At 56.4% G+C, this 15,252-nt stretch overlaps 1 protein-coding gene across 5 annotated transcripts in view; it reads right to left on the minus strand.

The window, feature by feature from the left end:
- GRM4 (glutamate metabotropic receptor 4) overlaps positions 1-15,252 on the minus strand; it is a 126,250-nt gene that overhangs the window by 60,438 nt on the left and 50,560 nt on the right. For all 5 annotated transcript variants that reach the window (XR_010157983.1, XM_063812902.1, XM_016955267.4 and 2 more), the window contains one exon: positions 14,941-15,157. Coding sequence is in view for 4 of the 5 variants with exons in the window: in XM_063812902.1 (XP_063668972.1) it covers positions 14,941-15,157 (217 nt within the window). In the remaining variant the exon portion in view is untranslated. The remainder of the gene's footprint in view (positions 1-14,940; positions 15,158-15,252) is intronic.

Below are 15,252 nucleotides of genomic sequence, written 5' to 3' on the forward strand. Positions count from 1 at the left end.
CCTTGAGTAGGGTCAGGAGAGCCTTGGGGAGCAAGGGCAAGGGGCAGGGCCTCTTCCTGTATGCTGGAGCTAGAGCTGGGGGAGGGGTGGGTAGCCTCTGCAAGTTTTTCTCAACAGACATTTGGAGTGGGACAGCTTTTCACAGTGTGGGACTGTCCCATGTTACAGTGCAAGGGACTAGACGCTCAAGTCATTGTGATAATCCAAAGTGCCCCACATATTTCCCCACATGTCCCACATGTCCCCAGAGGTAGGGTGCAGCTGTCCAGAGTTGAAAGCTCCTTTCTGATCTAAACCAGAGAGGGGCCAGGATTTGCCCGAGGCTGACCAGCACATGCTGCTCTCACACATTCTGCCCAGGCCCCTCTCAGGCTGGCTCGGGAGCCCCAGATAGCTCAGCGTCCCTGGGGCAGGTCCAGCCGCACCTGGTAGCAGCCGGCTGACCCCTCAGGCCCTAATTCACGGCGCACCTCCACTCCTGTCGACACCATCTTTCCAGACCACAGCCCCACACCTGCCATACAAACCTCAGCCTGCCCAGCCTGGCCCTTACAACTTTCCACCAAAACTCTAGTCCCACCTGGTCACTCCCATCCCTCACACCTTCAGTGGCTCTCACCTCCCTCAGGGCCAAGTCCAATCCTCAGCCCTGTCCTGAGGCCCTGCAGGACTGACTTCATCCACCCCCAGCCTCCTCTCCCACCCCCAACTCTAACAGCACCTGCGATTTCCAACATACATCAGAGCCTTTAGTCAGACTCTTTGCTCTGCCTTTGATGTCTGATTCACCTTCCCAGACTCTTTTCTTCAAGTCAGCTCCATCTGTTCTTAAGGATTCAGCTCGGGCCTCCTCCTCCAGGAAGCCTTTATGGGTATCTCCAAGCTCCTCCTCCCCTGGGCGCCTATAACAATCTCAATGTCTCAATCACTGCACTTAGCACAGTGAATGAAAGTTACTGGAATAGATGCCTCTGTGCCCACCAGCCTCTGACTCCAGCAGTGGCCACTGCTGGGCCCTGGATCCACACACTGCCAGGCACAGAGCAGTCACTGTCACTGACTCAGCAACCTCCAGTGCCAGGAGCTGTCCTAGATTCTGTGGGTACAGCCTGGAATAGGACAGATAAGCCTGCCCTCGTGGAGCTGACATCCATCTATGAAGCCAACAATAGGGATGAAAGAATGAACAAATGAATGAACATGCTAGGTGGTTAATTAATTAACACTTGACCTATTGTCCGGAAGGCTCCTGGACCCATCTCCAGCTCCTGTTCCTCTGCGCTTCCTGTCTTCTCCTACTCTCTCCTGCCCACCTTCTGCTTCTTCTCTGTCTCCCCCCAAATACACTCTCTTCGATCATTGCACAGCCCCTCATGTTCACACAGCACTCCCAGTAGAGTAACCTTTCTACATGTTGTCTCCTGAGCTCCTTCCAGTCCACCCAGGTCCTAGGTATGATGACCATTTTACAGATAAGGAAACCAAGCCCCACCAGCCAGAGCCCAGTGCTGCGGTCTGCACCTTCCCTCCCTCCACCCCATCTTCTTCCCCACCTCCACCTTTCTATCTCACCCTCCTCTCTGCTTCCTGCCTTCTGGGTTGACCTGACAAGTGGCCTCTGCTCTCTCAGCCTGTTTCCTACCTGTGAAATGGGGTGGGCATGGAGGCTCGGGGAGATGGTCACAGGGCCTCCACTGTCCCCTGTCCCGCACCCCTCCGCAGCCCCTACTGCGTGGCCCTCTGTTCACTCTCCGCCCTCCCTCCCTCCTCTCCTCTTACTTGTCACTTTGTCCTGCTTCCTCTCCTCCCCATATCCCAAGGCCTCCCTGGGGCCCCAAGATGTCTGCAAGAGTCGTTAGCTTTCCTTCTGGCTCATTAAAAAGCAGAATTTGCATAGAATATCCATATGATCATTCTGTCTACCGCAAAATGGGGCACAGATATAATGCAGCATGTAAGTGAGGGAGAGAGGAAAGGACAGTTACAACGAGAAGCTGGGAGAGGCCCAGGCGCACCCCCGGGTCTGAGGCCTCAGAGGCAGCCCCTCACTCCCTCCAGCTCTCACTAGGCATTTCTGTTGGCTAATTCCTATCTCTGTAATTCTTACAATAACCAGCAAAGTCGGAATACAGTTGTCCCCATACTACAGGTGGAGAAACCAAGAGCCAGTGAGGAACAGTGGCTCATCCATGGACACAAGGCAAGTCCAGCAGGCCAGGGAAAGCGCTCTCTGCCAGGGCCAGCCCACCCGCCTCACGTCACCTGCTGCTCTTTCGGGAAGGCTGCCCCTCCTTACTCTCAGAAGGGAGGCACGCAGCCAGGACACCCTCCCACCACCCTGAGATAGGACCACCTCCCCTGGAGGTCTCTCCCATCACTGCTCCTCAAGGCAGCCTCCCTTCCCCCACTCCTGCCTGGCCTTCCCATCCCTGCAACAACAGTTTAGCCAGAGACACAAGAGATTTTTGGAGACAACTGCTTCAAACCTCTCGTCCCAGCTTCATCGTTGCATTCAGACCTGCCTTGTCCCAAAAAGAATTTGCAGCAGTGCCCAGAAATAAACATGTATATAGCTAAAAAAGAAACTGGTAACAAAACCAAGGGGAAGAGACTGCACTTCACAGATGAGGCCCCATTCAGCATCCATAAGACTTGCCCAGAAAGGGGCCCTTGGTTGGGCTGGAGCCAACCAGGACTTCCCAGAGCAGCTGACCTTGGGGCAGACTCACCGTCCATGGTATTGAAGCCAGGAGTGCCGTGCCTGGCCCGGCAACCCCTCATCCTCCAGCCCTCTGGCCACAGGCAACCCAGAAGCAAGGCCGGTGGGCCCAGACTTCAAATAAACCCCAAATCTGTCCCTTCTCACCACCCCCACCCTTGGTCCAGGCCATTGTTACCTCTTGCCTGGACTACAGTGGCCTCCACACTGGCCCAGGGCCCCACTCTATTCCCTGCACAACAGCCAGAGGGATCACGACCCTCCTCTGCTCCTGACCCTCCAATGGCTCCCAGCTCACCCAGAACAAAAGCCAAAGTCCCCACAGGCACCCCCAGGGCCCCATGCAATTTGCCCTCCTCCGGCTGTATGTCTCCCTGCCTCACTCATTCTGCCCCTGCCTCCTGGTTATTCTCCAAATGCCGGGCAGGCACCACCTCAGGGCCTTTGCACATGCCAGTTCCCTTGCCTGGGGCCCTCTTCCCACAGATCTCCACCTGGCTAATGCCCTCGCTGCAGCTGGGGATCTGCCAAAAGTCACCCCTGCAGAAAGCCAGGGTGAGGACTGAAAGGCCGTCAACCTTGCAGGGAAGAGTCTCCCCTACTTGCCCCTCTCTGTCCACTTACACTGCTTTGTTCCTCTTCAGAGCAGCATCTTTCACAGCTGATATCTCAAATTATAATTATACAGTGATGTGTTTGCTTATTCACTGGAAGCTCCTCCTGCCCTTTCCCCAAGTGTGAGCCCCACAAGGCCAGGAGCTTCATCTGCTTAGTCCACGGCCGTACCCCAGTGTCCTGGTCCAATGCCTGGCACATAGTCAGTGCTCAATAAATATTCATTCTGCAGATGAATGAATTACTGTGGAGGAAAGGGATGCAAAGGCTGGAGGGCAGAAGGAAAAAAATGGCCATGCCCCTCCTCACCAGCCATACCCCTGGGGCAAGTCTGTGGGATTGGGAGACCCGGGTCCCACCTGCTGAGTCCCTGAAAGTCCCAGAAGCATGAGGGGAGCCAGCACCAGAGGAGTGGCTGCCAGGGGATTCAGCCCTCCCAGACCACTTTCAGAAAGGGGCCCTCACAGCTCATACTTGGTCACGCAGGAGTCACACGTGACTTGAGGGATCCTGATCCACTTCTCTCTTCTCTCTCTCTCTCTCGCACACACACACACACATACACACACACATACACATACATACACACACACACACACACACAACACTTACCATGCCAAGGTCTTCCAAGCCTCAGACCAGGTGGCGAAACCAGGGACCCTTTGAGATTACCCTGCCCCCATCCCTACCTCTTTCCTCCCTAGCCCTAGAACTGCTGGCCTCTGTGGGGCAGGGCCTTCTGAGGCCTGCCCATCTGACAAGCCCACCAATGCTTCCCTGGGGAAGGCCTGATGAAGGGAACCAAATTCCCCACTTAAAAGGAGGACTCAGTCTTCCCACCTTCGAGCTCCAGAGCAAGGGCCAGTTTCGGAGTCATGCAGAACTGGCTACAAAGCCCAGCTCTGCCCTGACCAGCTGGGAGGGCCCAGGCAAGCTCCTGGGCACCCTGGGCTGCAGTCACCTCCTCTAAAGTGGGGACAATGCTCAGGACTTCTGTGCAGGGGCTGAGGCTGGGGCCAGGGAGCAGCATCTGTCATGACAGTTCATGAACATGGCCTCAAAATGTGTGTATTACACACAAGGAGTCTCAGGGTTCTGTACACAGGCCAGGCCAGGCTGGCTGTGTGGCTGGCATGGGAGGCCGAGTCTGTTCAGGCTCAAGGGCTCCGGGAAGAAGGAAGAGGGACCAGGTTGGGGAACATGGAATATCAAGGCAGAAATGTCCGCATGCACCATTCGTGCCCACATACATGAGCTCACTGAGGAAGGCACACAGTCCCTTTTTGGTCTTAGAAATGAAAAACCGGAGGCTCAGGGAGAAGTGAATCATGTACGGCCACACAGTGGTAGAGGGTGGGGCTGAGAGTGGGACGCAAGCTGCTGGACATCCCCGCCCCAGGGCACTTGGTGGGCCCATGTAGGCCTGAGGTGGGAAGCGCTGGGTGGTGAATGTGAGACAAGGAAGGAAACGGTGGGTTCACAGCGTCCCTCCAGGGATGCAGAGAAAAAGGCAGCTGGGGCTTATCTCAGCCACATCCCCAAGGAGCTCAGAGTGGGGGACTTGGAGTGCCAGGAACCCCACCCCAGCCAGGAAAGCAGGCAGAAGTCCAGGGTCAGCAAACAGGTGAAGACGCCTTCCTGAAGGTCAAGGCCCAAACCCGAGCTGGGGTGAGCAGGGCCGCAGGCTTCACCACTTGCCCTTTAGCCAAGGGAAGAAACTGGAAGGATCCCTGTCCAATGGGAGCCTGCGGGACAGATCCCTGTCCAATGGGAGCCTGCGGGACAGATCCCTGTCCAATGAGCCTGCGGGACAGATCCCTGTCCAATGGGAGCCTGCGGGACAGATCCCTGTCCAATGGGAGCCTGGGGGAAAGATCCCTGTGTGCTCTGAGTGAAGAGGCTCAGTAAGGAGGAGAAAGAAAGAACAGAAGAAAATGAGCTTGAAGAAATGGGATTCCAGTTTAGAGATTTGTCAAATACATCAAAATAAATAAATAAATAAATAAACAGAGGCCAGAGAAGTTAGGGGGCAGACCGCTGTGGAAGTAGCTACTCTGTGGGCTCCCCACTGGGCCCAAGAACAAGACACACAGGAAGCCAGAGACCAACTGTGGTGCTTGACCCTCCATGTGGCAAAGTGAGACAGGAAAGCCACGAGAAGTCAGTGAGGGATGTGAAGACCTGTGTCGTGGGGGACTCAGAGGTCCCCTGATGTGTTGGCTGCATGCTGTCAATAAAGCTGAGGCTCAGAGAGGGAAGGTTACCAGCCTGATGTCACACAGCCGCCCAGGGACAAGAGCCAGGACCAGAAGTCAGCCCGCCTCCCAGCCCAGGGCCCCCTGCCCTGCTCCTATTCTCTGGTTAAGAAGGAAAACAACTAATGCCTTTGAGAGCACCAGTGCTCGGTGCAGTGCCCGGCCCACCCGGCAAGCGCCGTATAGGTATTCACGCACTTAACCTCACAACAAGCTGTAAGTGAAGGACTATTACTATCCCTGTTTGACAAAGGTGGAAACTGAGGCACAGGGCCCCTCGGTAACTGTTCAGGGCAGCACAACTCATGATGGCAGAGCCAGATTTGAAGCCAGGCCGTCTGCCCCAGTGTCTGGGCTCTTGGCCACTCTATTCTCCTGCATCACTGGGGAAAAGGACCGGATTCAGAACGCCAAAGCCACAAAGGGGCTGCCACCAGCAAAGGGAATTTTTTCAAACCCCAAAGGAATCTTCAAACACATTCCACAAAGGAGGCTGTGAAAGAAAATGTTGCTTCCTGTCAGGAGGGAAGAGATGCAAATTCAGAGCAAAAAGGGCTCAGCATCTGACGTTTTCCTCCTGTCATTCCCATCAAGCTTAGAGGCGAATGCAGACGGGAGCATGTCCCCGTCTGGACGAGCGCATCAGGCAGAGGGAGCCAGGAAAAGTGGCCGCACTGAAAGAAAAGCAGCAGGCCCGGCGACACCAACCTGGGGACTTACAAAATGCAGAGGTGTCAGGCCCTGCACAGGTCAGAATGGCAGAGGAATCCAAGCAGACAGGCACAGTCCTGGAGGCGCACCAAACAAGCGTGTGGTTCATCTTCACAACAGAACAGAGACTGACCTGGCAATCATGAGCAGTCACATTAACACCAACACCTTGCCAATCTCCAAGCCCTGGCAAGGAGACCCAGCTGGCGCGTGGTGGGTCTCGTGGCTTGGCAGGGGGCACACGTGCCAGGTCCACTTAATTTCCACCCGCAGCAGAGTGACAGGTGGCATACAAGGGCAGCGGAAGGCAAGATGGGTCTTGGGTCTAGAAAGCCCTGGTTGATGGGTTAGAATGGGAGGTTCTGGCTGCAGGGTGGGGCCCACTCCCCTGCGTCCTGGGAAAACACAACGTCAGAGGGCAGAGTGCTCAGCCTTGGGCCGCAGGGTCCCTGGGTCCCAGGAGGCAGCTGGTGGAACAGTCCAGAGGCCTCCCCCTTTGAAGCTGCTAAAAGTCACCTGATACTTGGATACAAGCTAAAGCCAGCGGCAGCACCCCTGCCTGCTTCTACCCACCTCAAACCCCCGCTCCCTGCTCATTTCAACCATGGGTCATCTGATGAGGTGGGAGGGTTGCATGCTCCAGGCACTGCCACCATGCAATTGGCCCCAATCATTCCTGAACCGAAACGCCAAGCCCTGAGGGGTCACCCCTGACATCCACTCCTTTAGGCCTTGCCAGACGCTTCCTTTCCAGCACTCCTCTGAGAGACACATTCTAAACAAGTAGTTTTCAGTGGGTGTCTGAGGGTGTCTTCAGGATGGGTCCAAATTGTGGGGAACAGGTCTTTGCTCTCATGAAGGATGCCTAGAGCCAAGGCCATGGAGGGCGAGGATGCAGCCTGTCCGTGCCAGCTGGACCTCAGAGGCGGGCTGCTGTACCCACTCCCATCACAGGTGAGAGGAGGAAGCCCAGGGAAGAGGGCTGGTCATCTGCTCACTCACTCTTCACTCTGCAGCGTGTGCTGAGGCCCTGCTATGTGCGAGGGAGGGCAGGGGGCACAGAGCTAGGTGGGGTCCTGTCCCTCCCTGGCCTCAGGAGCCATCAGTGGGGCAGGGGCAGAGGGAAGGGTCAGCAGGTGCTGTAGCCCACCTGAAGGGGCTTCCCAGGGAGCCTGGGGGGAAAAACTCCACCCCCGCCTGCTCCACCAAGGAGCACAGCTCTGTTTGGGACAGGGCAGGTGAGGGGCACCTGCAGGGAGGAGGGGCCTTGGCTCTGAGCCTCAATGGCAAGGGGACCCCTCAGGGCCCTGAGCAAGTTAGGCACGACAAGTGGAGATGGTCAGCCAAGCCAGCGCGACCCCAGCACGACCCCAAGTGCCAAAACATTTCAACATGCGGCATTGGCCTAAAAGAAACTCTCCTCGGCCCCACCTCACATGGCTCCCCACCCCACGGCCACAGGAGCTCCAACCCAGGCCTCTCATCACTTCCATCTGCCTGTTCATTCACACCTCCAGGCTTTTGTTCCTACTGTTCTCCCACCTGGCGTGCCCTTTCCTTCCTCCTCTTGTCCAAATACACCTCCTCCAAGCCCTGCTTGCCTGCCCAGCCTGGCTAGGCTGGAGCCCCCGCAGTCCTGGGATTTGTGTCTTCACTTCAATGGACACATCACCACATCCCTTTTTTTACTTATTCAGGCGGGCTCTGCTGAGCACCTACTGTGTGCAGGGTAGGTGCTAGGGCTGGCTGTGCATGGCTCCTCTCATGCCCACCAAAAGGGCCTGAGAGCAGGGCCTGCAGCCTGTCTCTGTCTCACGCTGGGGCTGGGAACATGCCCAGGGAACAGGGCTGGTCGTCTGTTCACTCACACTTCACTCTACAGAGTCATATGCTATGCTGAGGCCCTCTATGTGCAAAGGAGGGCAGGGGGCACAGCACAGGGGCGAAATAAATCTAGGAAGTCCCAGCCAACTGGAGACTCAAGCTGGTGGAGGACTGAGCCTCTTTCCCTTCCTGTCCCCCAGGGCAGCAGCACTGCAGGATGAAGCACCCAAGGCCAGCAGTGAGGAATGACAGCAGGCGCACCCCACAGTTCACCTGACGCAGCTGCTGACAGGCCCCAAGTTCCTGCTCCCTACCTTATGCCTCCAGGAATGGATTTCTGTCCTCAGTGAGTCAGTAGAGAGAGGAAGGGGAACAGCCAGGGAGCTCAGTAGGGCAGGAGGTGGAGGTCCCAGGGTAGCCTGGCCTCACCCCCAATGCCTACACCCCGTCAGCCTCAGTTTGCCCCTCTGTAGGCTGAGAGAGCAACCTCTCAGGTCTAGGGGTGGGAAGAGAGCTAAAGAAGAAGTGAGTAGTTGGGGGCTGGATTTTGCAATTAACCATTCATTCAACAAACATTTATTGAGCAACTACTATGTGCCAGGGCTGTGTTAGATGCTGGAGATGCAGCGGAGAACAAAACAGATTAAAATCTCTGCCTTGGTGGACCATATACAAACAAATAAAAATGTATTAGTCTGGTGCTATAAAGAAAAACAGAGCAGAGTACGGGGACTGGAGAGTAGGACGGAGGCAGGGGCTGTTTCAGATAGGCTGGTCAGAGGCCTCTCTGAAGGGAGACATCCGAGAAGACACCTGAAGACACCAAGAATGTGGGCCGCGTGGACATGCAGGAGAAGCTTTCCCACAGGAGGACCAGCCCATGCAAAGGCCCTGAGGCGAGCTGGTGCCTGGAACATTTGAGGAGCTGCAAGATAGCTGCTGTGGCAAGAGTGAGGGAGAGGCGCGGAAGGAGGCAAGGCCAGAGAGTGAGGAGAGGCAGCGGAACAGGCACCCTTAATGTGAGTGGGGCCAGCCCCCTTGGCTCTGGCTGTACAGATCTCCATCTCATCCCCGTGGAGCCTCTGTAGATGGGGTGCTCCATTTACAGCCAGGGACGCCACATGCCGAGAGTCTCACAGCCCACTGGATGAGGAGCTGCCCAGCCTGGGCCTCCCGCTGCCCAAGCACTGTCTCCTCAGCGGACTGCCAGCCATGCCATGCCACTGTGCTGACAGAGGCCATCTACATGCAAGTCTGATGCTCAGCCCTGGGAGTCGGAGCAGGAGGTCAGATCTAGCAACAGCTTGACTCACCCGCATCTCTGGAATATCAATGGAGGGCACAGCAACACAGCCAAGAGGTAGGGCCTCAGAATTTCCTGCTGTTCAAGGAACGAGACATCCTCCAAGGAGCAGGCCAAGCCCCCCACACTCCTTCCTGCCACACTCAGAGAGGCCATCTTGTTTCCACCCTTGAGGCACAGATGTACCCAGACATGCTAGATGCACTTACCTGAGAGGACTAGAGACAAACTCTCGGGTGACCCCGTGGATAGGACTTCCTGCCCCATGCACCACAGAGGGTAAGTTCAGTGGCTGGGGAGAGTATCTGCAGGATTCAAATCCTGCCCCTGCCACTTCCTAGCTGTGTGGCCTCATGGGAGTTACTTAACCTCTCTGAGCCTCTGTTTAGCCATTGGTATAATGGAGCTGTCTTGAGAGCTAAATGAGGTAATATGTACAAAGCACTTAAAACAGGCCTGGGCCAGGTGCAGTGGTTCATGCCTATAATCCCAGCAATTTGGGAGACCAAAGTGGGAGCATCACTTGAGCCCAGAAGTTTGAGGCCAGCCCGGGCAACATGGTGAGACCCCATCCCTACAAAAAATGAAAACAAAATTAGCCGAGCATGGTGGTATATGCCTGTGGTTCCAGCTACTCGGGAGGCTGAGGCAGGAGGATTGCTTGAGCCTGAGAGGTTGAGGCTCCAATGAGCTGTGATTGTACTACTGCACTCCAGCCTGGGCAAGAGAGTGAGACCCAATCTCCAAAAAAAAAAAGGCCAGGCACGGTGGCTCACACCTGTAATCCCAGCACTTTGGGAGGCCAAGGCGGGTGGATCACCTGAAGTCAGGGATTCGAGACCAACCGGGCCAACATTGTGAAACCCCGTCTCTACTAAATATACAAAAATTAGCCAGGCATGGTGGTGCATGCCTGTAGTCCCAGCTACTTGGGAGGCTGAGGCAGGAGAATCGTTTGAATCCGGGAGGTGGAGGTTGCAGTGAGCTGAGATCACGCCACTGCACTCCAGCCTGGGTGACAGAGCGAGACTCCGTCTCAAAAAAAAAAAAGCCTACCACATCTGTGCCCACGTCTGTGCCACCCGCTTGCCACCGCCTGCCTTTCTCCCTCCTCAGTGACTCACTGGCATTATCTCCAGAGCCCAGGCGAGGCCTGCTCTGCATGTCTAATCCAGCCCTGGTGATGCTGCAGAGGAGCCCGGGAGGGAAGGGCAGCCTCCTTGCCTTTCCCTGGTGCAGCCTCAGCCTTGACAGGGAGGAAGGAGTCCTGGCTGCAGCCAGAAGGTCCACACGTGCCCGCACACACACACACAACCCCCCCCCCACACACACACACACACAGGCCCAGTCTACAGATATCCCCACCAAGGCAGGCCTACCAGTCACATGACCAGAACTTCCCAGACATGCACCCCTACACACACACACACACACACACACACACACACACACACACACACACGTCCTGGCCTAGCTGCCTTTGGAGTTCACCTTGCTGCCCTCTCCCGACCAGACCAGCCATCCCCTAAGAACCAGGCTAGCCTGGGCTCCTGTAGTTTTGTCTCTAGCCCCATCCCTGGACACACCTGTATCTCCATTTACGGCACAGCACGGGGCCCAGCACTTCCCAGGCCGCCCCAGGACTAGCCAGGCCCCAGGTAGGGCTGGGACCCAGGCAGCCAGACCCTGACAAACCCTCCAGTGCACATTCCTGAGCTCCCGCCTGCATGTGCCAGGAGCACGTTTCACTCCTTTTTTTTTTAAGACAGATTCTTGCTCTGTCACCCAGGTTGGAGTGCAATGGCACAATCTCAGCTCACTGCAACCTCCACCTCCCAGGTTCAAGCGATTCTCCTGCCTCAGCCTCCCAAGTAGCTTGGGATTACAGGCTCGTGCCACCACTCCCAGCTAATTTTTGTATTTTTAGTAGAGACGGCGTTTCACCATGTTGGCCAAGCTGGTCTCGAACTCCTGACCTCGTGATCCGCCTGCCTCGGCCTCCCAAAGTGCTGGGATTACAGGTGTGAGCCACCGTACCCGACCGCACATTTTACTCTTGTACCCTGCTTTATTCCCATTTCACAGATAAGAAACTGAGCCCAGAAAGACGAAATGATTTTCCCAAGACCGCACAGCCAATCAGCATCCGAGCCAGGGCACAGGTCTGCCCGAAGGAGCCTGACCTCTTAAGCACCTGCCGCCGCTTCTGCAATGCAAGCTGGAGGAGACAGGGTGTATAGGTAGAGTACCTGGTCTGACAGCCCTAGCTCCAAGTCCTGCTCTGACACCTGGCTGTGTGACCCTAGGCAAGCCACATCACTTCTCTGAGGCTCAGTTCTCCCATCTGCAAAATGGGAAAAAAAACACCTAGCCCACGGGTGTTTCACCTAGCCACATGGTTATTACCAGGATCTGTAATAGTCATAGGGGGTGTCTGGCCCAGGCAGGGCTCAGTCAAGGGCCACAGGATTGCCCAGAGCATGTGTAGACAAGGGTGGGAGTAGGGAATGCCAGTGCCAGGGCTTCCTTTAGGCCTGGTGCCAGTGGCCCAGTCAGTATTGGGCCACTCCAGGTGCCACCTACAGGCTCCCCACCTGCAGGACAGAGCCAGATTCCCATCCCAGTTCCTCCATGTTCTAGCTCTGTGGCCTTGGGAAAGTGACCCACCCCCTCTGGCCTCCATTTCCCCATCTATAAAATGGGCATAGTCATGCTCCTCTGAAGGACCCAGAGACCAGCACACAGTTGGCACCCAGGACTCACTCACCACACTTCCAACATGCATCCCAGCCTGGCCAGCATGCCCTCCCCGCCACTCCCCTCCCTGGTGCTCCTCTGAGCAACTCACAGATGATTTATACTTCAGAGTACGAATCAATACAATATACGGCCAAAGACATCTTTAATCTTTCACAGGGATTAGGCTACAAGGTACAGCGGCCTCTTTCTACTGGCTGCTCAATTCTGATTTCAATTTGGCCAGCTGGAGTGCAGCTCTCTCTCTCTCTCTTCTTTTCTTTTCACCCACTAAAAGATGTTCCTCCAAATCAAATTTCATTTATTGGGTTGCGCGACGAGACCTAGCTGCCTGAACTGCCCTGGCCAGGCCCCCGTAGGATGTTGCACACTGGCATGGGGTGGCCTTGGAAGTTTGGGGACGTGGGAGGCCCAGCCAAGCAGGAAGCCAGGCCCTCAGGGACGTACAGATGGTGCATGGGGTGTGGCAGGTATTGTGAGGGGCGCCTCTGCCAGGACAGGAGTGCCCCGAGCTGGAGGCCCTTGCATAATGGCAAATTTTATTTTTCTAGATCATGAAGTCCTTTTAAAAAATCTTGAGTAGACTTTATTTTTTATAACCGCCCAATACTTGATTAGATGTTAAAAAAAAAAAAATTAAACAATAGGCTTACCTTCAGCCAAAACACAATGCCCAGACCCCACCCCCATCCCGTGCCTCTCCTGTCCCTCCAGGCTGTGTGTACATGGGTGTGCCTGTGTGTCCCTGTCATACCCTAGCACTTGCACAGGGGCTGGCCCTTGTGGGTCTCAGTGAGCACGCAAATGACAGAAGACAGAGAAGACAAGAGTACAGAAACAGGTGAGACCTCTAGTTCCGGAGCCAGCCATCCTGGGTTCAAATCCCTTCTCCACCTCTTACTTGCTGTGTGGCCTGGTGCTAGCTATTATTCAGCCTCTCTGTGCCTGCACTTCCTCTCCTGCAAAATGGGGATGAGGCAGCATCTACCTCATAGGGCAGGAAGGACTGCCCAGGACAGCAGGTGCTGGGCACAGAGGGAGGCCTGCATGAGCACTGGGGGTGGCTTTGAGGTCCCTCAGGGCAGGGACTGAACACGACTGAACACGGAGACTCAGGCCTTGATCCCTTCCCCCATCCTATACCTTTGCCCCTAAATCCTGCAGAGGTCATGCATTAAACAGAAAAGGTAGGAGGTTGGTTTGGGGAAGAGTTGAAGCCACAGAGGAGGAAAGGAGCCAGCAGAGCAGAGTGGGAGGTGCTGTCCAGAGGTAGGTGCCCAGGTCTTGGGTCTGAGCAAAGGAGGAAAGGACATGTGGGTGGCCCAAGGGAGGGGCTGGGCTCTGGGGCTCGGAGGCTCTGACACTGTCCGCCAGGGTTCCCAGGTGCTATTGCCAGCCCATCTGGAGCTGGGAGTGGAGTCCTGTTCACCTCTGCTTCCTTTTGCTCTGCCAGGCTGCAGGAGTGGGGAGTAGCCTGGAGCCTCAGCCATCAGTCAGTGCTGCCCCACTTCCCGCCGCCCCACTGCCCCCTACACCAGGTGGAGGCACCCAAGCAGCTTCAGCTGTACAATTAAAGGGGTTTATCCGAGATTTATAGCAGGATTATGCCCACGGGGTGTTACCAACGGCAGCCTCTGGACACTCTGTAGTCCTTAGGAAAAGCAATTAGAGTCCTGAGGCCATGAGGGTATAAATATACAGACGCCATCACCCAAGGTCTCGGGCACTGGTGAGCTGTGTAGAGGCAGGGCCTTGGGAGAGACCAGGGGCAGGGCAGACGGGCCCTCTCTGCAGGAGGTGGGTCTGCCAGGAGGGAGAAGGGCCTCCCCACTTCCCCCACACACAACAGGGCCCCGAGGAAGTCACAGGCACCATCCTTCAGCCCCACAGCTCCCCAGGAGCTGTCCCCTCTTGGCTCACCCCAGCCCAGGTGGAGGCCCCCAGCCTAGGGCTGCCTGCTGCCCCAAGATGCCCACAGCTGCAGCCCATGCAGCCAGCCCTCTCAGGGCACCAGCAGCAGCACAGACCCAGCCAGGGGCCTGCTCCCGGGCCCTGCTAGGTGGGAGTCACCTGCCAAGGGGATAACCCTTGTTATCGCTCAGCCACTTATCGCTGGGGACACCTGAAAGCTTTATCACAGAGCATCTGAGGACAGCAATTTAAGGCAATTCAGCAAGCTTAATGGGGGAAGGTGGCATCAGGGTACGAGGGGGAGACCTCGAGGAGAATAAATACTTGCCAGAGTTCCTCAAACCCCACCCACAGGGACACCTTCTTCACTGATGCCCAAACCAGCACAGACCACCCGCGGCCCTCCACCCTCACCCTCACCACAGACAGGTCAATTTTAGGGGCTCCAAATTCCTCATTCCTCTGAGAGCCTGCCTGGCTGTCCGCCCATCACCTGAGTCCCTGACAGCCCTCTAAACAAGGCCCCTCGTCCCCACCCCATCCCTTCCTCTGCTGTGAGGAGAGCGGCCGCCCCGCAGGCTCCCGCACCAGGGAGGTCAACAGTCCCCTCATCTGCACACCCACGTCTGCAAAGGCCTCACAGTCGCCATTGACCGGAGTCACCCAGAGCCCAGTGAGGCCATGGACCAAACCACAGTGCTCAAAGAAGAGGCCGAGGCCCACCTGGCAACAGCCAGGCAGTCAGAGCCTGTATCAGGCCCCGGCTGGGAGCTCCTGGTGGGTCAGTCACTGTGCCGGGACACCCCCGAGCCTGGCATGACTCTGCGGCCAGGCGTTTGACTCACCGTCCTCACGGGACTTCTGGATGAAGGCCTCCACACCGCTCTCACCATAGCTGCCCTCCGAGGCCACCGTGGACACATAGTTCCACTTGAGGGCACGGACGATGTCCACCATGGCCTGGGCCTGGTACGTGTCCGAGGGCACCACGCGGGAGAAGAAGTCGTAGCGGCTGTTGTCACTCAGGTCTGGCGCTGTGGAGGCGTAGCTGATCTGGGGTATCTGAGGGGCGAGAGGGGCTGCTGAGGGTGGCGACTGGCTCCCCACCCTGCCTAGCCAGCCCCATTCCCCTACACACCAACCTCCCTTTGGTCCCC

Source organism: Pan troglodytes, chromosome 5, assembly GCF_028858775.2.
Source record: "Pan troglodytes isolate AG18354 chromosome 5, NHGRI_mPanTro3-v2.0_pri, whole genome shotgun sequence".
NCBI lineage: Eukaryota > Metazoa > Chordata > Mammalia > Primates > Hominidae > Pan > Pan troglodytes.